General features: G+C 41.0%; 1 protein-coding gene across 2 annotated transcripts in view; it reads left to right on the top strand.

Annotated features, from left to right (window-relative positions):
* Nucleotides 1–12,317, top strand: part of RYK (receptor like tyrosine kinase) — a 120,116-nt gene extending 107,799 nt beyond the window's left edge. For both annotated transcript variants that reach the window (XM_055413402.2, XM_055413411.2), the window contains exons 14-15: nt 9,419–9,555; nt 11,057–12,317. In XM_055413402.2, coding sequence (XP_055269377.2) covers nt 9,419–9,555; nt 11,057–11,168 — 249 coding nt within the window. In that variant the 3' untranslated portion in view covers nt 11,169–12,317. The remainder of the gene's footprint in view (nt 1–9,418; nt 9,556–11,056) is intronic.
* The last annotated feature ends 9,679 nt before the right edge of the window (nt 12,318–21,996 follow it).

Genomic DNA, 21,996 nt, shown 5'->3' on the forward strand with positions numbered 1-21,996 from the left:
CTGAAACTTGACCTACATATGTATGGACAGTTAATTTGCAACAGAAGTGCTAAGGCAAGTCAATGGAGAAAGGATTATCTTTTAAGTATATGGTCCTGGAGCAACTGCATATCCAGCTACCAGGAAAAAAAAAATGAACTTCACTATAAAACTCCTAGAAGAGAGCAGAAGAAAATCTTTGGGGCTTTGCATTAAGCGAAGATTTCTTAGATAAGACACCAAGTAAAGATCTGTAAAAGAACAAATTAGACTTTATCAAAATTTGAAACTTGTTCTCTTTGAAATTGTGTTGAGAAAATGAGAAGACAAGTCACACTTAGAATATGTTTGCAAATCGTATATCTGTGGTAAAGGACAAATTTGCAGAATATATAAAGAACTCAAGAAATTCAATACAGGCATTCTCTACTTTTCAGAAGTTCGCTTTATGTGACTTTGCTTTTACAAAAGACCTATGTTAGTATACTGATTTTCACAAACCAAGAGAAATCCAAAGAGGATTTTGGTTTTATAAAAAAAGGTACAAAGCAAAAATAGCTCTCAAGTGTGTGTTTTGCAGCAGCGATTATAGAGGCATCTCTCACCCTAACTACCCTAACCAAGAGTGGCCTTGCCAAGCTCCTTACCCAGGCACTATACTTAGCATATCAGCATCAAGCCACCATAGCGTTTAACTGTGTTGGTGAACATGTGTGATTTATCTTGATTTATATTGTACGTGTGTCGGTAAACTGCTCCTAAAGTAATTACTGCCTCACTTTATACAATTTCAGTTTATAAACTGTTTCATAGGAATGCTTTACTTTCAGATTGCAGGGGGAACTTGTAATAAAAAAGCAACCGAAGGGACTTCCCTGGCAGTACAGTGGTTGAGATTCCGTGCTTCCAATGCAGGGGTTTTGGCTTCGATCCCTGATTGGGGAACTAAGATCCCACATGCTGGGTGGAGGGCCAAATAAGTCAGTATAAAAGGAAAAAAAAGCAGCTCAATGTAAAAAAAAAAAAACCAAAAATGGGCAAAATAAACAGATGCTTCACCAGTGAAGATACATAGATGACAAATAAGCATATGAAAATATGATTAACATCATTAGTCATTAGGAAAATGCAAACTAAAACTACAGTGAAATACTATTACACACCCGTTACTGTGGCAAGAATTGAAGACCAAAGTGTTTGCAAGGATATGGAAAAATGGTAGCTCTCTTACACTGCTGATGGGAATGTAATATGGTCCATTCACTTTGGAAGGCAGTTTGGCAGTTACTTAAAAAGTTAAACATATACATACTGCATCTAGTCATTTTGCTCCTAGGTAAATGAAAGCATGTGTCCTTACCAATACTTGTACATAGATGTCCATAGCAGCTTTGTTTTTGTAGCTAAACCAGGAAATAATCCAAATGTCTATCAACACGTAAAAACTGCTTTATTCATATCCTATTCAACAATGAAAGGTTGATACATGCTACATCATGAATGAATCTCAGAATTGTTATTCTGAGTGAAAGAAGCTAGGAAAGATGTACAGTTTGAATAATTCCATTTATGTAAAATTCTATAGTCCTTGGGTCAGGAAGATCACCTGGAGGAGGGCATGACATCCGACTCCAGTTTTTTTGCTTGAAGAATCTCATGGACAGAGGAGCCTGGCAGGCTATAGTCCATAGGGTTGCAAAGAGTTGGGACACTACTAAAGCGACTTAGCATGCACACAATAGAAAATGCAAACTAATGTTAATGACAGAAAGCAGATTAATGGTTATTTGGAAATAGTAGGGGTGGTGATGGAAAGGACTAGGGGAAAAGGATTAGAGCTGTAAGAATCTTTTGAAAGTGATGGATTTGTTTATTGTCTTGATTATGGGACTTGTTTCGGAGGTATATACATGTGTGAGAATATATCAGATCAGTTTATTGTATGTTGGCCATACTATAGTAAAAATAAATAAAAACTGTCTTCTGTCTTTGCTGTCTGACCATCACTGCTAACTCATCTAAGACTGTTCCTAAATTTGCAGGATCTTTAGACCCAGCTAGTTCTAAAGATAGGTGGGTCTAAATATCTGTTAAAAATGTTGACTTTCAGGCCTCCACAAACTATTAAGATAGGGCTGCTGCTGCTGCTGCTAAGTCACTTCAGTCGTGTCCGACTCTGTGTGACCCCATAGACAGAAGCCCACCAGGCTCCCCCGTCCCTGGGATTCTCCAGGCAAGAACACTGGAGTGGGTTGCCATTTCCTTCTCCAACGTGTAAAAGTGAAAAGTGAAAGTGAAGTTGCTCAGCCGTGTCCGACCCCCAGCGACCCTACGGACTGAAGCCCACCAGGCTTCTCCATCCATGGGATCCTCCAGGCAAGAGTGCTGGAGTGGCTTGCCATTGCCTTCTCCGAAGATAGGGCTGGAGAATCTGTATTTTTAACAAACACTCCAGGTGACTCTTATTACTCAGGCTTGGAAAGCACTTTTCCCAGATTAAATTAATTCTGCTTTGGTCATCTGAACCTATTTCCGTATATGAAAAAATGATGTTAAGTTTCTAGTGTTAACAGATTTTTTAGCTGTAGAATACTTGATGATGCTCTACTGTGGTCAGATGAGATCATTCAGAATTGGACAAAATTTTTTTCTCATCGTATATAATATATTGAGATCAGCCTTGCATTATAAATACCTGAAGTAACAAAATGAAAATCTCTGAATAGTCCCAAAATTAGTGAACATTCCATCAGAGTAAAAAAGAATTCTATTTGTATACCTATTGACAAGTCTCATCAGTGTGTTAGTGAACATCACATGTTGTTAGTGAAAGGAGGTATTTTATATCTTTTTTGTATTAAGCTATAAAATAACACAAGTTGGAGAAGAGGAGTAAGAGAAATAGAAGAGCATTGTTACTCTCTACATGTTCCTTAAATGGACATAATAATACATTTTACATAAAACTCTGGGAAAAACAGCCTGACCTTCTTACTACCCGCTTTCCAACAACATCAAACAAGTAGAAATTATAGAATATCTGTCTAAATTTAAAATAGTTTAGCTATCAGAAGACTTTAGAGAACAAGTTTTCCACAAATCGTCCTTGTGCTGTTTGGTCTTGTTTTTATTTTTTTTAAAGAGGGTTGGCGAGCCAACATGTAATTAATCACTTTTTTTGTTGTTAGCTTCTAAGGAAATGAAACTGCAACTTTCCCTTTGGCTTTATTGTTCTTTTTTGGTGTTTATTAGTGCTGCAGTTTGTAATAAAAGAACCTTAGATGGTGCTTAGTGATAATGTGGACAAAACAATGTGAAAGAAGTACTTTTTAAAAGTCAGCTTATATGTTATACTGTTATGATACCTGTGTACCCTCCAGGTCACAGATACCACCAGCATTACTGTCTTACACTCAGAAGTTTTCTAGAACTTCTCTTGTCAGTGGATGGGGTTACTGAAGTGGCAGCATCCAGTTCTTACCAATTCTCATTGTTTCTTTCTCCAAGATTGCTTGGATTGATTATTCCTTCTCCACAGCTGCTGCCCCAGTGAGTAAATAACAGATCCGTCTCATCTTGTAAAGGTTCTGCTCCATCTGTGTAGTGAACTACCTTCCCTGTGGGCATTGACTAATTACTGTCATTATTGAGAGTTTATATAAAGTTTCAGTTCAGTCACTCAGTCATGTCCCGACTCTTTGAGACCCCGTGAACCACAGCACGCCAGGCCTCCCTGTCCATAACCAACTCCCGGAGTCTGCCCAAACCCATGTCCATCGAGTCGGTGATGCCATCCAGCCATCTCATCCTCTGTCGTCCCCTTCTCCTCCTGCCCTCAATCTTTCCCAGCCTCAGGGTCTTCAAATGAGTCGGCTCTTTGCATCAGGTGGCCAAAGTATTGGAGTTTCAGCTTCAACATCAGTCCTTCCAATGAACACCCAGGACTGATCTCCATTAGGATGGACTGGTTGGATCTCCTTGCAGTCCAAGGGACTCTCAAGAGTCTTCTCCAACACCACGGTTCAAAAGCGTCAGTTCTTCTGCGCTCAGCTTTCTTCACAGTCCAACTCTCACGTCCATACATGACCACTGGAAAAAACCATAGCCTTGACTAGATGGACCTTTGCTGGTGAAGTAATGTCTCTACTTTTTAATATGCTATCTAGGTTGGTCATAACTTTCCTTTCAAAGACTAAGCGTCTTATAATTTCATGGCTGCAATCACCATCTGCATTGATTTTGGAGCCCAGAAAAAGAAAGTCAGCTATTGTTTCCACTGTTTCCCCATCTATTTGCCATATAAAGTTTAAAGGTAGACAAATACCTGTGTGTAAGCAGGTACTTTCTTTTAACTTTATTAATTTGAAATCATTTTTCCATTTTTAAGCAGAATAGAATATTACTCTTAAACTGGTAAGGTTATGGAAATTTCAATAGACTCTGTCTCTATGGAGATTTTAAAAATACAGACCCATCTGCATCTGATCCTGTTCTCGTCCCTCCTCCCAAAGCATAGTCCTCAAGGATGGCCTTGCTCTACCTAGTGGTAACAATTAATGAAAAAGATATTAAGTTCCAAACAGTTTAACTCTTTGGTTTGGTTATTTAGGATAACTCTGGACTAAAAAAGAATTTCATCCTCCCCTGTTTTCTGAAAGAGTTTGTATATGATGGTGCTGTGGTTTCGGTTGTGTTCCCCCAAAAGATACATTGAAGCTCTTAACCCCTTTACCTCAAAATGTGACCTTTTGGAATTGTTTAAGATATAATGTTGAAATGAAGTCATAATTAAGGTAAACCTTAATCCAGTATGACTGATGTCATTATAAGAAGAGACACTGGCCTGCAAGGGGAGAATGATATGTGAAATAGAGGTAGAAATTGAAGTCCTACAGCTGCAAACTAAGGAACACTTAGGATTGCTGGCAAACCACCAGATGCGAGGAAGAGGCAAGGAAGGATTCGCCCCTACAGGCTTCAGAGGGAGAATAGCCCTGCTGACACCTGACCTGCCTCTTGAGAAACCTATATGCAGGTCAGGAAGCAACAGTTAGAACTGGATATGGAACAACAGACTGGTTCCAAATAGGAAAAGAAGTACGTCAAGGTTGTATATTGTCACCCTGCTTATTTCACTTATATGCACGTACATCATGAGAAACTCTGGGCTGGAAGAAGCACAAGCTGGAATCAAGATTGCCGGGAGAAATATCAATAACCTCAGATATGCAGATGACACCACCCTTATGGCAGAAAGTGAAGAGGAACCAAAAACCTCTTGATGAAAGTGAAAGACGAGAGTGAAAAAGTTGGCTTAAAGCTCAACATTCAGAAAACTAAGATCATGGCATCTGGTCCCATCACTTCATGGGAAATAGATGGAGAAACAGTACAAACAGTGTCAGACTTTATTTTTTTGGGCTCCAAAATCACTGTGGATGCTGATTGCAGCCATGAAATTAAAAGACACTTACTCCTTGGAAGGAAAGTTATGATCAACATAGATAGCATATTAAAATGCAGAGATATTACTTTGCCAACAAAGGTCTGTCTAGTCAAGGCTATGGTTTTTCCCGTGGTCATGTATGGGTGTGAGAGTTGGACTGTGAAGAAAGCTGATCGCCGAAGAATTGATGCTTTTGAACTGTGGTGCTGGAGAAGACTCTTGAGAGTCTCTTGGACTGCGAGGAGATCCAACCAGTCCATTCTAAAGGAGATCAGTCCTGGGTGTTCATTGGAAGGACTGATGCTAAAGCTGAAACTCCAATACTTTGGCCACCTCATGCGAAGAGTTGATTCACTGGAAAAGACTCTGATGCTGGGAGGGATTGGGGGCAGGAGGAGAAGGGAACAACAGAGGATGAGATGGCTGGATGGCATTACCGACTCAATGGACATGAGTTTGAGTGAACGCCAGGAGTTGGTTATGGACAGGGAGGCCTGGCATGCTGTGATTCATGGGGTCACAAAGAGTCGGACACGACTGAGCGACTGAACTGAACTGACACCCTGATTTTGGACTTCTAGCCTCCAGAGCTGTGAGATAAATACCATTGTTCAAGTCACCTGGTTTGTGGTGATTTTTATGGCATCCCTAGCAAACGAATAATAGGCTTGTATTATTCTTTTCTTTCAAGACTGATAGAACTCACCCAGTGAAATTGTTTGGATATAGAGTTTTCTTTGTGGAAACATTTTAAATTGTGAATTCAATTTCTCTAAAAAATATTACTGAGCTATATAGATTTTCTTTTTTGGTGTCCTGGTAATTTGTGTATTTCAAGGAATTTATTCATTTTATCTAAGTTATTGAATTTATTGGCATAAAGTTGAGCTACTTGTAATATTTTTTGACGTCTGTAGGGTATGAAATGGTGTTTCCTTTTTTATTCCTCATTTTGGTTCTGTCTTTTTATCTTCTTTGATCCCTTTAGCTTAGGGTTTCCTCACTTGGGGGCAGTTTTGTACCCTCTATCCTGGGGGTTTGGGCATTTGGCAGTATCTGGAGGCATTTTCAGTTATCACTACTTGGGGCATCTCTTGGCTGAAGGCCAGGGATGCTGCTGAACTATGCACAAGGCAGCCTCTTGCAACAGAAATTCAGTCACTCCATAATGTCAGTAGTGCTGAGGTTAAGAAACCTGTTCTAGGATTTACAGTGTACACATCCTGCTTTCAAATATTATGCCACTTCATATTTAATATAAGCAGCTTACAATACATTGTTTTCACTCATCCCTACCCATCCTTTATGCTGTTCTGGACATACATTTTAATAGGTTGATGCAAACATAATTGTGGTTTCGGACCGTGAATTTTAAATCGTTATAAGTAGACTCAAACACATCTTTCTTAATCAAAATAGGAAGCATTACAATCAACACATTTTTTCCAATGAGAAATGTTTGTTTATTCCTGTAACATAAAAATCCATTCTTTGGGATTCCACAAACTCTCAGGAAAGCATTTTCTGCCTCCTGCTGGTTATGGAAGCATTTTCCCTGCAAAAAGTTGCAGAGATGCTTGAAGAAGTGGTTGTCCGTTGGTGAGAGGTCAGGTGAATATGGCAGATGAGGCAAAACTTCGTAGCCCAATTCGTTCAACTTTTGAAGCGTTGATTGTGTGACATGAGATCTGGCATTGTCATGGAGAAGAATCAGGCCCTTTGTGTTGACCAATGTCAGCAGCAGGCATTGCAGTTTTTGGTGCAGCTCATTGATTTGCTGAGTATGCTTCTCAGATGTGATGGCTTTGCTGGGATTCAGAAAGCTGTAGTGGATCAAATGGGCAGCAGACCACCAAACAATGTCTGTGACCTTTTGATGCAAGTTTGGCTTTGGGAAGTGCTTTGGAGCTTCTTAGTCCAGCCACTGAGTTGATCGTCTGGTTGTTGTATAAAACCCACTTTATACTGCATGTCACAATCCAGTCGAGAAATAGTTCATTGTTGCATAGAGGAAGAGAAGATGACACTTCAAAATGACAATTATTTTGATTTTAGGTCAGCTCATGAGGTACCCACTTACCAAGCTTTTCCACCTTTCCAATTTACTTCAAATGCCAAATGACTGTAGAATGGTCCAGATTCTCATGCAGTTGTAAGAAGATCAGCTTCCATGCTGACTCTCAATTGGTCGTTGTCAACTGACGATGGCCGGCCACTGCGCTTCTCATTTTCAAGTCTCTCGTCTCCTTTGCAAAACTTCTTGAACCACTACTGCACTGTACATTTGTTAGCAGTTCCTGGGCCCATTGTGTTGATGTTGCAAGTTATCTCTGCCACTTTACAATCCATTTTGAAATTGAATAAGAAAACTACTCGAATTTGCTTTTTATCTAACATCATTTCCCTAGTCTAAAATAAATATAAAACAGCAAGTAATAAGTCATTAGCAAAAAATAAATGCACATTAAAATGATGTATAGCATAACCACATTTATTTAACAGTGTATACCAGTATTAAATGGTAAATTTCAACAATGCAAAAACTGCAGTTACTTTTGCACCAACCTAATACTTCCATTTATATTATAAACCCCACAGCACATGGGATTTTGCTTTAAACAGTCTATTAAGGAAATTTTTAAATGAGGAAAAAATACCTAGTTCATATGTTTTCAGCATTCTTCATGCTTTGACTAGACCCAAATTCCTGTCGGTGTTTTTTCTTTCCACGTGAAGACCTGTTCTCATGTGTCTCACAGTGTAGGTCTGCAGTGACATATTCGCTCAGCTTTTGTCTGAAAACCCGTGTTTTGTCTTCATGTTTCAAGTATATCTTTGCTTGGTATAGAATTCTTCACCAATTTAAAAAATACTCTCAGAGATACCATTCTATTGTTTTCTTGTTTGTCTAGATTATAATAAGAAATAAAGCTATTGTTCACTAATACATCTTTTAAAAATCTGTATACTTTAGATAATATTTCTAGATTTTATTATTATTTAAAAAAATAGCTTAAAATTTAATGCATTGTGCTTAAATGTTTTAAACAGACCAGTTCTTGTGTTTTCCTCTCCTCTTTTTTCCTTTCCTTTTTTCCCCCATCACTTATAAAAAGTGTATTTTGTGGCAAGTTATTTCTTTGAGCCTGTTTCCTCATCTGTAATATCAGGCTACCGATGATGCTTATAGGTTTGTTGTGAAGAAAAATGTAAAAAATGAGAAAAGAAAAAAAAAGTCTAGAACTTGAAGGGATTCATAAACTTGATATCATGGTACACAGGTATCTTCCTCCTTATCCACCTTCAGCTCTCCTGACCTCAGGGCTCACGCGTGGTAGCGGATGAGTGGGTATCCCAGTCTGATCCCTTCCCTGCCTCATGCCGGCAGCTGCATGTAGACATATTCCTGCCAGCCACATACTCCCCAGAAGCCGCAGCCAAACGAGGAGCCCTGGTTGGACCATGCCTAGGCACTGTTGCTTATGGTTTCTGCTCCTGACGATACTTTATGTGTTGATTTTAAATAAATCTGATCTTTTACTCAAGCACGGTTGAAAGATATTCTTTCAGGATACTGAAATTTCCTGAATTTCTGTTAATTTAAATTATTTGAATATAGTAAAAATCCATGAAATTGTATTTTACACAGTTTACATTTTCCACTTCTCAACTATGCAGGCTAGCCATAGTATTTAAAGTAACACGTTTAAATATTAGGAAAATTTTAGAAATAGTTTAACAATTTTGAGTGGTGGGCTTGTAATCAACAATAATTCTTTCGAGTAGCTCTAATTACTTTAGAATATACAATAATAATATTCATATTAAAGGATGTGTTCGTTGAAGTGTTCTTTTCTGCTCAACAAGAGAATCTAACTGGATATGTCAAGAGCTGATTGATTTGGTATTTTTGATCTGTACCTGGCCACAAGTAGCAGCATTCTGACAACTGTGTTAAATATCCCCTCATGGTGTTGCTACTCTTTTTCTCAGTGGGCCTTTGGAGTGACGCTGTGGGAGCTCATGACTCTGGGCCAGACACCCTATGTGGACATCGACCCATTTGAGATGGCTGCATACTTGAAAGATGGTTACCGAATAGCCCAGCCAATCAACTGTCCTGATGAACTGTAAGTTTCTTTCTGAACTTGAAGACATGGATTTGATTCCATTTACAATGATTAGATGAAAGAAATAAGAACAGATGTCCATACTAATACAGAGACTACTCTTTTGAGAATCATGCCTTTTTGGACTTGAATTATACTCCTATAGAGAAACCGTAAGCTTCCCTGATGGCTCAGTGGTAAAGAATCCGTCTGTAATGCAGGAGATGCGGGTTCAATCCTTCGGTCAGGAAGAGGAGGAAATGGTAACCCACTCCAGTATTCTTGCCTGAAAAATCCGGTAGACAGGAAGCTGGTGGGCTACAGTCCAAAGGGTCACAAAGAGTTGGACACGACTGAGTGAACATGCACACAGAGAAAACACAGAGTCAGCCAGATTCATTCATTCTTGAATGCATTTGACATTAGGACGTCGTTGTCTCATGTTTGTAGTAATTAATCCAAGATACTCGTGTGCATAGTGAGGAAACACTGAACATGCTGTTCGTTACTCAGTCTCCCAGTCATGTCCACCTCTTTGCAACCCCGTGGACTGCAGCACGCCAGACCGCTTTGTCCCCCACCATCTCCCAAAATTTTCTCAAGTTCACGTCCATGGCACTGGTGATGCCATCCCACCATCTCATCCTTTGACGCCCTCTTCTGCTTCTGTATAGAGCCTTTCTCTTTGCCGTCCAGCCTTGCCAGCTGGTGTGAATTGATAAACGTATAAGGAAGATGTTCTGGTCTAGTGAGTGAAATATCTCCTGTGTCCTGCTTTTAACACAAAGCTAGTCTTCCCATGTAATGGGATCAGAGTGGGCAGGAGGCTCTTCAGAGGTGATGGAGTGCACAGTGATTAAATCTCAGTTCCAGAATCCCCTGAGGTTTTTATACTGTGATGAGGGGGCAGCTTTGTACGGATTTTACCACAGATCCAGGATTCTTACAGCTTAGTTACAGCTTCCTCTTCCTCCAAGTTTTTTCTCTCACAACTTATATACAGTTGACCCTTTAACAGTGTGGGTTTGAGCTCTGCAGGTCCACTTCCATGTAGATTTTTTTTTTCCAGTGATAAATGCTGCAGTATCACACAGCCTGTGACTGGTTGAGTCTATGGATGTGGAGGAACTGGGGATATGAATGGACTATAAGTTATATGCAGATTTTTGACTTGTGCAGAGGGTCAGCTCCCCTCACCTCATGTTGTTCAAGAATCAGCTGTACAGGATAACGCAGATTATTATTTTGACTGTTTTAGTTACATAAAATCTCTACTTGCTTGTATATTTTGACATGTTTCAGAATTGAAATCCACATGTAACGTCCAGATAACTCATTTTTGCTCTGCGAAGAGATTGATTTTTAATGTCTTACTCTCTACACGCACATTTAGACTGAAAACGTAGCTGATATCATGTTGATCAAAAGGTTAAGAGTAACATCTTGTGAAAACACCCAAACAAACTTTTTGGCCATCCCAGTATATCATCAATAGGCAAATTTTCTGGTTTTGTCACTGTAGATTTGCTGTGATGGCTTGTTGCTGGGCCTTAGATCCAGAGGAGAGGCCCAAGTTCCAGCAGCTGGTCCAGTGTCTCACAGAGTTCCATGCAGCCCTGGGGGCCTATGTCTGACTCTGCTGTCACAGTCCCACAGCATCAGGAGGAAGGTGCCTGCCGGGCCTGCTTGGAGCCAATCTTGGATGCCACGTACATCACGGAGCGCCACAGAAGCACATTTGTCTTCCAGAACACCGTGCCTTAGGAATGATTTAGAATTTGAACTTTATAAGACAGACTTAATGATGTGGAATATTTTCTAGATATCACTTTTATTAGATTGAACTGAAAATGTGTAAATTTTTTGGCCAAAATTTTTTTTAAACATAGTTAACTTTGGACTAGGGTACATTGTTTCAAAATAAATAAACAGTTTTTAAAATTGTTTAAACATGGATATTTGGAATAGCTATCTTAGTGCCAACTGCTTTTTATTTTTTTACTTCATCAATGTACGTGCTTCACCTTTAAAGTTTTTTGTTTGCGTTAATATCACCAGTCTTGGGAATGGTTTGTCTTCAAGATGCAGTACTTTTTCTTAGGAAAAGAAAAACAGAAAAAGATGTTGGTTTGCCTTATACAGGAGAAGCTAGTGTTGGAGGAAGAAAACTTAAAGAAAAGCTAGAGAGGAAAAAAGAAAAATACTTACTAGAAATAGAAACTGACCTTTCATGGAAAATTGTTTCTTTTTTTATTTTTTTAATGAAAAAGAGTTCTGCTTTCTTATTTTGGGAGAAGTAGGAACTGAGTTCGTTGAAGCATCTTAAATTTGGCAGAACCTAGCATTTCTGAGCCCACTCCAGTGTTCTTGCCTGGAGAATCCCAGGGACAGGGGAGCCTGGTGGGCTGCCATCTATGGGGTTGCACAGAGTCGGACACAACTGAAGTGACTTAGCAGCAGCAGCAGCAGCATTTCTGAGAGCCAGGACTGGGCTTGGGGGCAGGTCAACAGTAAACAATGGTGATTTTATTTATTTTTACTCTTTGTAAAAGGAGATAACAGAATTCCAGAAAGTGAAATCCTCTTTTTATAGTTAAGAGTCCCTTTTCTTGCACCTAGAATAGTGCTATGCACAGAATGGGTGCTTGAGTTGTTGTGAGTTGAAAAATGTAAACAGGTAGATTTTGTGCTTATTTTCAAGGCTGACTTAAGTATAAAATGTTGTTTGTTTGTTTTTTTTTAAAAAAAAAAACACTTGAAAAATTAAAAGATTTGTTTTATATTATGACAGTATTGAAAATATTCATAATGAATGATTGTTTGTGTCTGGTAAGTCTTTGAACACACAACAGCTGGATACACTGTTTCATTTCATGCATGTCTCACTCAAGCTCCCAAGCCCTAACACAAGTGCAGTTGACTCTGCTCAGCCTCCAGGTTCTAATAAAAAGTTGAGATTATTATTATAGGGCAGACAGTATTAAAACACTAAAGCTTTTCTCCAGAGCCATTAAATTCAGGGTATATATGTTTATGCTTGGCTATAGTTGGCCTAAGGCAGAGGTGAATGGGCCTCTTAAATGTTAATAGCTAGGCCTGCAGGTTCCTGCTTCTGCTCCCATCCTCACGAGAGAGAGAGTAGAGAGAGTACATAGCAGTTGAAGGCTTTTGCTGTTCTTAAAGGAGCTTTATGAAGCAGCATTTCATTTGGGAAAACAGCTCACACGGTACGTGCTCTGCTCCAAGCAGCCAAGACCATGGTCTTTCTGTGTGCTTCTTTTTAATACTGGTTCTTCGGTTTTATGAAATACTCAGCCCCTTGAAGGGCCAGCTCCTTGAACTTTGTAAGTCATAGAAGTTTGGGTTCACTACCTGCAATCTTAGAAGGCATTCAGTCAACAAATATTTATAGCATTTACTGTCATATTATTATGCACATGAAGTGAGTGGTTAAGCTCTGGCATCACTTCTAACATTCAGTGCATGTTTTTAAGTGTTCGGGATAGTATGTTGTTTAGATATCACAGTTTGGTACACAAGATCAGTTCAAAGAAAAAAGTGCTGTCATCGACTTCTACCCTAAGTTAGCATGTAGAAAGAGGTGCTCTCAGTTTGCTTGAATGTGCAGTGCCTTTAGCCGTATCTCTGTTTATAAGTTATTTTATGTATGTATATTTGTTTTAGAGGTGGTTTAAGACTTAGATGCAGAGTACATCATGAGGAACACTGGGCTGGAAGAAGCACAAGCTGGAATCAAGTTTTCTGGGAGAAATATCAATAACCTCAGATATGCAGATAACACCACCCTTATGGCAGAAAGTGAAGAGGAACTAAAAAGCCTCTTGATGAAAGTGAAAGAGGAGAGTGAAAAGGTTGGCTTGAAATTCAACATTCAGAAAACAAAGATCATGGCATCTGGTCCCATCACTTCCTGGGAAATAGATGGGAAAACAGTGGAAACAGTGTCAGAGTTTATTTTTTGGGCTCCAGAATCACTGCGGATGCTGATTGCAGCCATGAAATTAAAAGATGCTTACTCCTTGGAAGGAAAGTTATGACCAACCTAGATAGTATATTAAAAAGCAGAGACATTACTTTGCCAACCAAGGTCCGTCTAGTCAAGGCTATTGTTTTTCCTGTGGTCATGTATGGATGTGAGAGTTGGACTGTGAAGAAAGCTGATCGCCGAAGAATTGATGCTTTTGAACTGTGGTGCTGGAGAAGACTCTTGAGAGTCCCTTGGACTTCAAGGAGATCAATCCTGGATGTTCATTGGAGGGACTGATGCTAAAGCTGAAACTGCAATACTTTGGCCACCTCATGCGACGAGTTGACTCACTGGAAAAGACTCTGATGCTGGGAAGGATTGAGGGCAGGAGGAGAAGGGGACGACAGAGAATGAGATGGCTGGATGGCATCACCGACTCTGTGGACATGAGTTTGAGTGTACTCCGGGAGTTGGTGATGGACAGGGAGGCCTGGCGTGCTGTGATTCCTGGGGTTGCAAAGAGTCGGACACGACTGAGTGACTGAACTGAACTGAACAGAACTGAAGACTTAAATAGGTTTTCTTGCTGAACTACTTGGAGTCATTGACTTCAACGAAAACAGCAGTTATAAGATTTCCATGGCTGGTCTCGTTCCAGTGATTTGTGGATATTACTGAATAGATTTTGTAGAAAATGTAGTTTTTATAGGAAAGAAATTGGCAAAGCACTGATATGGTATAAGCTGACTCTAGTGACCAAGAGCTCTGTTACATTCTCTCCTTTCTTGTAACAACTTCATTGTAAGAAAGTTTTCTTTCTAAAAGTAAGGAAGTTTGGGTTATTCATTCAGTTTGTATTTATTGAGAGCCCACTGTGCATCTGGCCTTCAAGATACGAAGGGAACAAAACGTTGATGTCCCTCCCATTTTAGGTCTCACATTCTAGTTAGAAGACTCAGATAATGAACATAAGCAAGATTTTGTTAAGTGTTATAAAAGAGAAAAAATACAGGGTGGTATCATAGAGAGTAACTTTAAATGTCTTTAGTCAGGCTTCTCTCGCAGCTGGCATTTGAGTTGAGATCTGAATAACAAAAAGTCAGCTATGAGACAGTCCAGACAGAAGGGACATTCTTAGAAGCCTTAAAGCAGGAACGAGCTGACCTCCAGTGTCAGCCATCCCTGTTCATTCTCCAGCTGCTGCCACTGGAAGAAGAGAATAAAGGCCAGTGGGGTCAGAATTTTGTTAGGGAAGAGGGCTACAGAGGAAAGGCAGAGACAGCTGTGTGGGGAAGGTAGATTGTAAGCCAGGCGACACATTTATATTCTAAATGCAAAGGAATTTCATTCAAGGAGTGTTTAAATAAGCACGTGGCATGGTCTGATCTGTCTTTTACAGAATATTGTGCCAACTTTTTGTGAAGATTAGACTGTAGGGAGGCAAGGGTGAAGGTAATGAGACTGTAAGACTGTTGCATAGACCAGATAGTGGTTTGGGAATCATCTGAGTAGTGCAGGAAATCAGGAGGGAAAGATTGGACGTGATGGATGTTGGAGGGTGGGGTAAAGAAAGAAAGCGCACAATCAGGAATGATCTGACACTTTAATGGGTAGTGGAATCTGTATGGCCAAACTATACACTGCGATGGAGAAAAAATCCAAAACCTCAGAACAGGATTATGCTTTGGCAGGGGAAATCAGTAACTTTGTGTGAGCCATGTTTGAGATGCCGATTGGTAATCTAAGTGGAGATTGTTAAGGAGATAGATGAGAACCTGCAGCTCTGGGAGGTGGTCTTAGTGAACATGTAAATGTAGGAGTGTAACATGTAGATCATATTTAAAGCCACGGCATTGGATGAACGTGCTTTGGGAGCAGTTACCGATGGAGAGAAGATCCTGGGACTGAGTCCTGAGCGCTCCAACTTGTAATGGTCTAGTGAAGGAAGGAAAAATAACAAAAGACTGAGAAGAAACCACTCTACTTGGAAAAAGCAGCAACGACAAAAACAGGAAAAAGGAAAGTATTTCAAAATGGAGGAAGAAGCCTGTGTGGAATTTGGTATTATGGAATTATTGGCAGAAGCAGTAGGGCTTGGAGCAAGTTGAAGTGTAAATACTAGGTGGGAAAGTGGAGACCTTACTTGAATGTTTTGCTGTGAAGGGAAATGGTGCTGTAATTAGAGGAGATCAGAAAAGTATTGGGGTAAGGGGATGTGGGGAGTGGGCATGGGCATGTTTTGTTTTCCAGGTGAAGATACAGTATCAGGAAATGTTTCCCTGTTCATGGGAATGACTAAGCAGAGGGAGAAAAATCCCTTGGGTGTGGAGTCCTCTTCATTCTTATCGTTTAGTCTGCCAGCATGAAAAACCTCTCTAGCCACCAATCTCTTTCCTTGTGGTAAAGGTTATGTTTTTACTGGGTGGGGGGGGATGTGAGGGTGAATGGAAGTGGTGCACAGAACTTTTAACATTTCCATCATGTGAAAACCTGAGCCCACATGCCCCAGAGCCTGGGTTCTGCAACAAGAGAAGCCACTGCAATGAGAAGCCCGCACACAACAGAGCGGGCAACAGTTGCCCACTCATTGCAGCTGGAAAAAAGTTCTTGCAGCAACGAAGACCCAGTACTGCCAAAATAAATATAATGATTTTTTTTAAAAAAAGATGGAAATTGATTATATTTGAAATTATTCCTCTGAGCAAATAATAGTAGCCATTTGTTCATATTTGGTTTCTCAATATTTAAAAACTAAAACATTTTTTAGCAATTTGTTTTTGGAGAGGGATGGGGTCGCAAAGAGTCGGACACAACTGAGCGACCGAACTGACCTGAACTGAACTGAAGCACCCCCTTGGGGATATACAAAACTGGGAAAAACATGTATAGTTTGAAAATAAAATAACTATTAACTCTTTTTAAAAAAATTAAGGCCCACTGCATGGCCTCTGAATGCTACATTTGGAATCCACTTTTTTGTGTCTTTCTGAACTTTTTTTTTTTGCCTTCTTGGCTCCACGAATCAGTCCTGCTGATGTTAGCTAGCATGCATCATTAGGAATAGTATTTGGCTGTAAGCGATCAAAACACGATTATAATCACTTAACAAAATACAGGCTTATTTCTCTCACATAACAACTCCAGCGAGAGAGAAGCCAGAGCTGGTGCAGGGATCCCAGGATATCATCCATTACCCACTACCTCAATTTTGGCTCCTCTGTCAGCTTTAACATGTTTTTGTTGTGAGAGACCCCCAACGCCTAGATTTGTAGTAGGCAGAAAGACGAGAAAAGGATGAAAGGCAAAAGGCATGAGGTAGTTGAGTCTTTTTCTTGAGGAGACAGCTTACCCATAGTATACTTCCACCCGCATCTTACTGGCCAGAGCTGTAGCACATGGGCACCCCAGCAGTCCACCATCTTGGGAAATGAAGTTTTGTTGGATTTTTTTCAAAGATTTATTGAGATTCAATCCACATATCACCCTTCCTGTGTACAACCCTGATTTTCAGTATATTCATAGACTTGTGTGATCACCACAATTGAACTCATTTTTGCCAATGCAAAAAGAAAGAAACCCCATACCCATCAGCAGTCGTTCCTAATTCCATTCCTACCCTGCCCTCGGCAACCACAAGTGTGTTTTCTGTCTCTCTAGATTTGCCTGTCCTAGACCTTTGATGTAAATGGTATCATATAACATTTAACTTTTTATGTCTAACTTTCATGTAGCATAACATTTTGGGGTTCATGCATATGTTAGCATGTTCAGTGTTTCTTTTTATGCAAAGTTTTCCATTGTACTGAATATATATGTGTGTATATATGCATGCATGTATGTAAGTATATACTATTCATCAGTTTATGCACATTTGAGCACATATATTGAACAAGACTTACCTTCCATTGGTAAGAAAGTAGGGATGGCTGTTGGGCAGCTGGCAATGTCTGCCCCTGTGCAGAAATGGGGTAAGGGGCTGGTCCCTGAGCTTCTTCAGCAGTGTCACTGCTTCAGAGTTCTGTCAGTATGAGAGGAGGTACAGTGGTTGTGAAGTCTTGCCCACTGGAGGGCCCAGTCAGCTTGTTTTTACGTTGGTGAGTACTGCCCTTATTTGAGAAAGCCAGATTGCGACAACTACCTAACATTGAAGCCTCTATATTCAGAAAACTCTGCTATTCCATCATGATTGCTGCTCCTTTGGCCTCAGCCCTACTGTTTTCCACCAGTCCATAATTCTGCCACCACTTTATAGGTTTGGCCTTGCAGGGATATTTTTGTTCTCAATGTTTGGCCTGCAGTATCTCCCACCAGGTGCCTTTCCTCTAGCTTCAGTCTCACTACCTCGAGCCTTTGGAAGTAAGCTAGGGATTGGCTGTCTATCTCCATAAAAATTCTTATTGAAAGAGTTTAAACATTTGTTGATTCATTTAATGAAATATCACGTGAATTTATTGGACTATATTTTATATGCTTTTTTTAGACTATTTGCATTCATGTAAGGTTTGTTAATTTTGAAAGTATTTGGTGACAGTGTTACTTAATATACATCTAAAGAGCATCTTAGATGTTGTCTGCACAACTCAGAGAACAGGACATTCTGGGCACTGGTAGACTTGAGGAGGAATTGGTCATAGGCCCTGGCCCCAGAAAAGTGCTGGAGTTCATATTCTGAACGAAGCTCATCTAACTGTGACTTGCTAAGGCCAAAATAGGTTTGATTTGACTTTAATCTTTTCATCAGGAAGTACAGTGTCTTGATAAACCTGTGTTTAAGTTTTGTGTTGGAATCTCTAGGCAGTGTCCCTCTGGCCTTTGCTCTTTGTTTCCCCTCTTAGATACCCACAAGATGACCTGACTGAAAGGAGGGCAGCTTTATTTGACCTGCCAGGCATTCTTGGTCAGTTCATCAGACTCTTGTCTCGGGGTAAGTACTCCCTAGGGGGTCCTTCTGGCCTCTTCTGGGAAGGCAGGAAGAGGAAGAGACAGGAGGCCACAGCCAGGCACCTCTGGGCTTTGTGGAAACCTGGAGCTGGCTCTGCCCTGAGGGCCTGCCCCGTCCCCACAGCCCTTGCTGGCCACCTTGGCCGTCTTACTGCCAGCCTCAACATCAGACTCATGTGTCATGTCCCTCTGAAAGGAACATCCTTCCCTTTCCACGGGAGGCAACATTTCAAATGTATGTAAACAATAGAATAAGATTTAAAAGTAGATGTAAAGATTGCTTCCCCTCCTCCACCCCGTGTAAATCATCTTAGCGTAAAGCTGATGATATCTTCACACTTTAGAGCTGAAAAACGAATATCTGAACTTCTATTTTAGGAAACTGAATTCAGTGTCACTTCCCAGACACAGGATAAAAAATAGGCTTTTTCTCATGGTGATTTTTAGGGAGTGGATGTTTTTTTCCAGCACGGGGAGTAGACACTAATATTGGAGTAGTCACTAATATTCCAAAAGGGGACATTTTAATATGTATCTGTCTAGTTAGTGAAGGTTTTATTTTTTTAGATCTCTGGGCAGTTTTGGTATTGTTGGAACATAGCATTCAAGGAAAAATGGCAAGAAGGATTTCTGGGGTAAATGGCCGATGAAGGACTTCATCTATTGCAAGGTTTAGACTGAGTTTTGTAGGTGATGGAGATTCAGTGAAAGGCCTCCATCAAAGGTGGTGTGGTCACATTTGTTTTAGTGGCTGGTGGCCATTGCTGACTAACAGGCATGATCTCAGTTATCCTCACAGTCCTGTTAAGTAGTACTGTCATCTCCATTTTGTAGTGGAGGAAAGGAATGCTGAGGCAGGGTGCGCAGGTAGTATGGAGTGGAGCCGTGAATTCTATCCAGGGAGTCTGATCAGAGCTCAGGGAAGAGGACACCAGCCACTGGGACAGAGGAGAGTTTTGCAGGGGTGTGTGGAACATGGTGGACCCTGCTTGCTCATCTCCACATTTGTCCTGTATAAGGGACAGGATTGTTGAGAGTGAAAGTCGGATGGGGGCCTGATAAACATGAGAGCTGGAAGCTTTTACTAGGGGAAATTTGCAAAGGAGCTGATCAGAATCAAGTGAAGGTGGATCTTAGCTGAGTACTGGAGACAGGACTGCCCTGATCGGTTACAGCATTGCTCTGCACACTTCTGATTATACTTGAATCTGCTATAACAAGGAGTGGGTTAAATAAGACAAACATTTATTTTCTCTCATGTTACAACCCAAAGGGAGGAGAGTGGAGTGACTCATTTTCCAGAACCTCTCAGGGTCCTCATCCTTCCGTCTTGTTCCACCATTCCATTGACTGTGCTAACGTGACCGCAGCCAGGTCTCTGGCACATCAGTGTTCCAGCTTCTGAGAGCAGGTGGGAACAGAAGCGGAAAGCAAATAGTTTCCTTTCAGGTAAGAGAGCGGGAATTTGTGCACATCACTTCTGTTCACATCCCATTGGGACCTTAGACACCCGGCTGCAAGGAATTCTGGGAGACTAAACTCCATTCCCAAATGAAACTCTACTATTATGGGAGAAGAGAATAGATTTGGGGACCAGCTCAGAGCCCACCACAGGAGGGAAGGCTGACTGTGGGGGTGATGAAGGATTGTAGTTTTTCTGGACAGGTGTAAGTGCAGCAGCAGGAGAAAGCTTCAGGTATTGGTGAGATTGTATTTCACATGGTCAGCTGAGTCCCAGCTGGGTAAAGTAGTTGCTGCTGCTGCTGCTAAGTGGCTTCAGTCGTATCTGACTCTGTGCAACCCCATAGACGGCAGCCCACCAGGCTCCGCCGTCCATGGGGTTCTCCAGGCAAGAACACTGAAGTGGGTTGTCATTTCCTTCTCCAATGCATGGAAGTGAAAAGTGAAAGTGAAGACGCTCAGCCATATCCAACTCTTAGCGACTTCATGGACTGCAGCCCACCAGGCTCCTCTGTCCATGGGATTTTCCAGGCAAGAGTACTGGAGTGGGGTGCCATTGCCTTCTCCGGGACAAAGTAGTTAGGCCAGGATATTAAGGGCCTGGAGCCTTGTGTCAAAAAGGCTGCGGAGTAGATGTGAGATTAAGTAGTAAGTGGTTGGAATAGGAGTTTTGTGGGTAGAGTAGGCTCGACGTTCGGAGAAGGCAATGGCAAGCCACTCCAGTACTCTTGCCTAGAAAATCCCATGGATAGAGGAGCCTGGTAGGCTGCAGTCCGTGGGGTCGCTAAGAGTAGGACACGACTGATCGACTTCACTTTCACTTTTCACTTTCACACATTGGAGAAGGAAATGGCAACCCACTCCAGTGTTCTTGCCTGGAGAATCCCAGGGACAGGGGAGCCTGGTGGGCTTCCGTCTATGGGGTCACACAGAGTCGGACACGACTGAAGTGACTTAGCAGCAGGCTCGACGTTGGGTCTAGAAGTGGCGTAGTTCTGTGGGATGGGGAAGCCGTGGCTTTGGGAGGGGGACATGGTGGTGCCCAGAGGTGAGGCCGTCCCAGAGCATATTCTAGGTTTCCTGCACAGCAACCAGCACACAGGACCCTCCACCATCTGGGCCTGCCCTCTGCTCACATGCACCTTCTTCCCTTCCCTTGCTTTCCACCCACCGCACGAAGCTTTATATGAATTCTCCCACTCTCTCCCTTCCTATAAATGTGCACCACACCACACTTCCCCTCCATCTAGGTAAAGCCTCACCTGCAGAAACCACCACACATTTCATCTCTCCCAAGAGACTGTCCTTTTAAAATTTAATTTTTAAAATCTTTTTTCAGTTGAGCTATAATTGACAAAAGTTGTATATGATTAAGGTATACATGTGATGGTTTCATATAAATATACATTTTGAAGTGATCACCACAGTCAAGCAGATGAGCATTCATTACTTCACAGTCACCTTTTTTTTTTTTCACCACTCCCACTCCCCGGCCCTCTGGCAACCATTTGTTTGTCCTCTGTATCTAGTTTTTTCTCTTTTGTTTGTTCGTTTTTCAGGTTCTACATGTAGGTGAATTCACATAGTATTTATCTTTCTCTGACTTTTTTCACATAGTCTAATCCATATTGTTACAATGGCAAGATATTCTTTGTTATGTCTGAACAATATCCGTGTGTGTGTGTATACATATCTTTATTCATCTCTGGATGGACATTTCAGTTGCTTCCATATCTTGGCTATTGTGAATGAAGCTGCAGTGAACATAGGGATGCATATATGTTTTCAAATTAGTGTTTCTGTTTTCTGTGGAAAAATACCAGAAGTAGAATTGCTGGGTTGTATGGTAGTTAAATTTTAATTTTTTGAGGAACCTCTGTACTCTTTTTCCATAGTAACTGTTGCACCAATTTACATTCCCACCAGTAGTGCCTGAAGGGTCCCTTTTTACCACATCCTTGCCAACACTTGTTACTTGTGGTCTTTTTTATTATAGCCTTTCTGACAGGTGTGAGGTACTATCTCATTGTGGTTTTCATTTGCATCTCCCTGATAGTTAGTGATGCTGAGCA

Source organism: Moschus berezovskii, chromosome 1, assembly GCF_049115385.1.
Source record: "Moschus berezovskii isolate FMDL1 chromosome 1, NW_MosBer_1.0, whole genome shotgun sequence".
In the NCBI taxonomy this organism is placed as follows: domain Eukaryota; kingdom Metazoa; phylum Chordata; class Mammalia; order Artiodactyla; family Moschidae; genus Moschus; species Moschus berezovskii.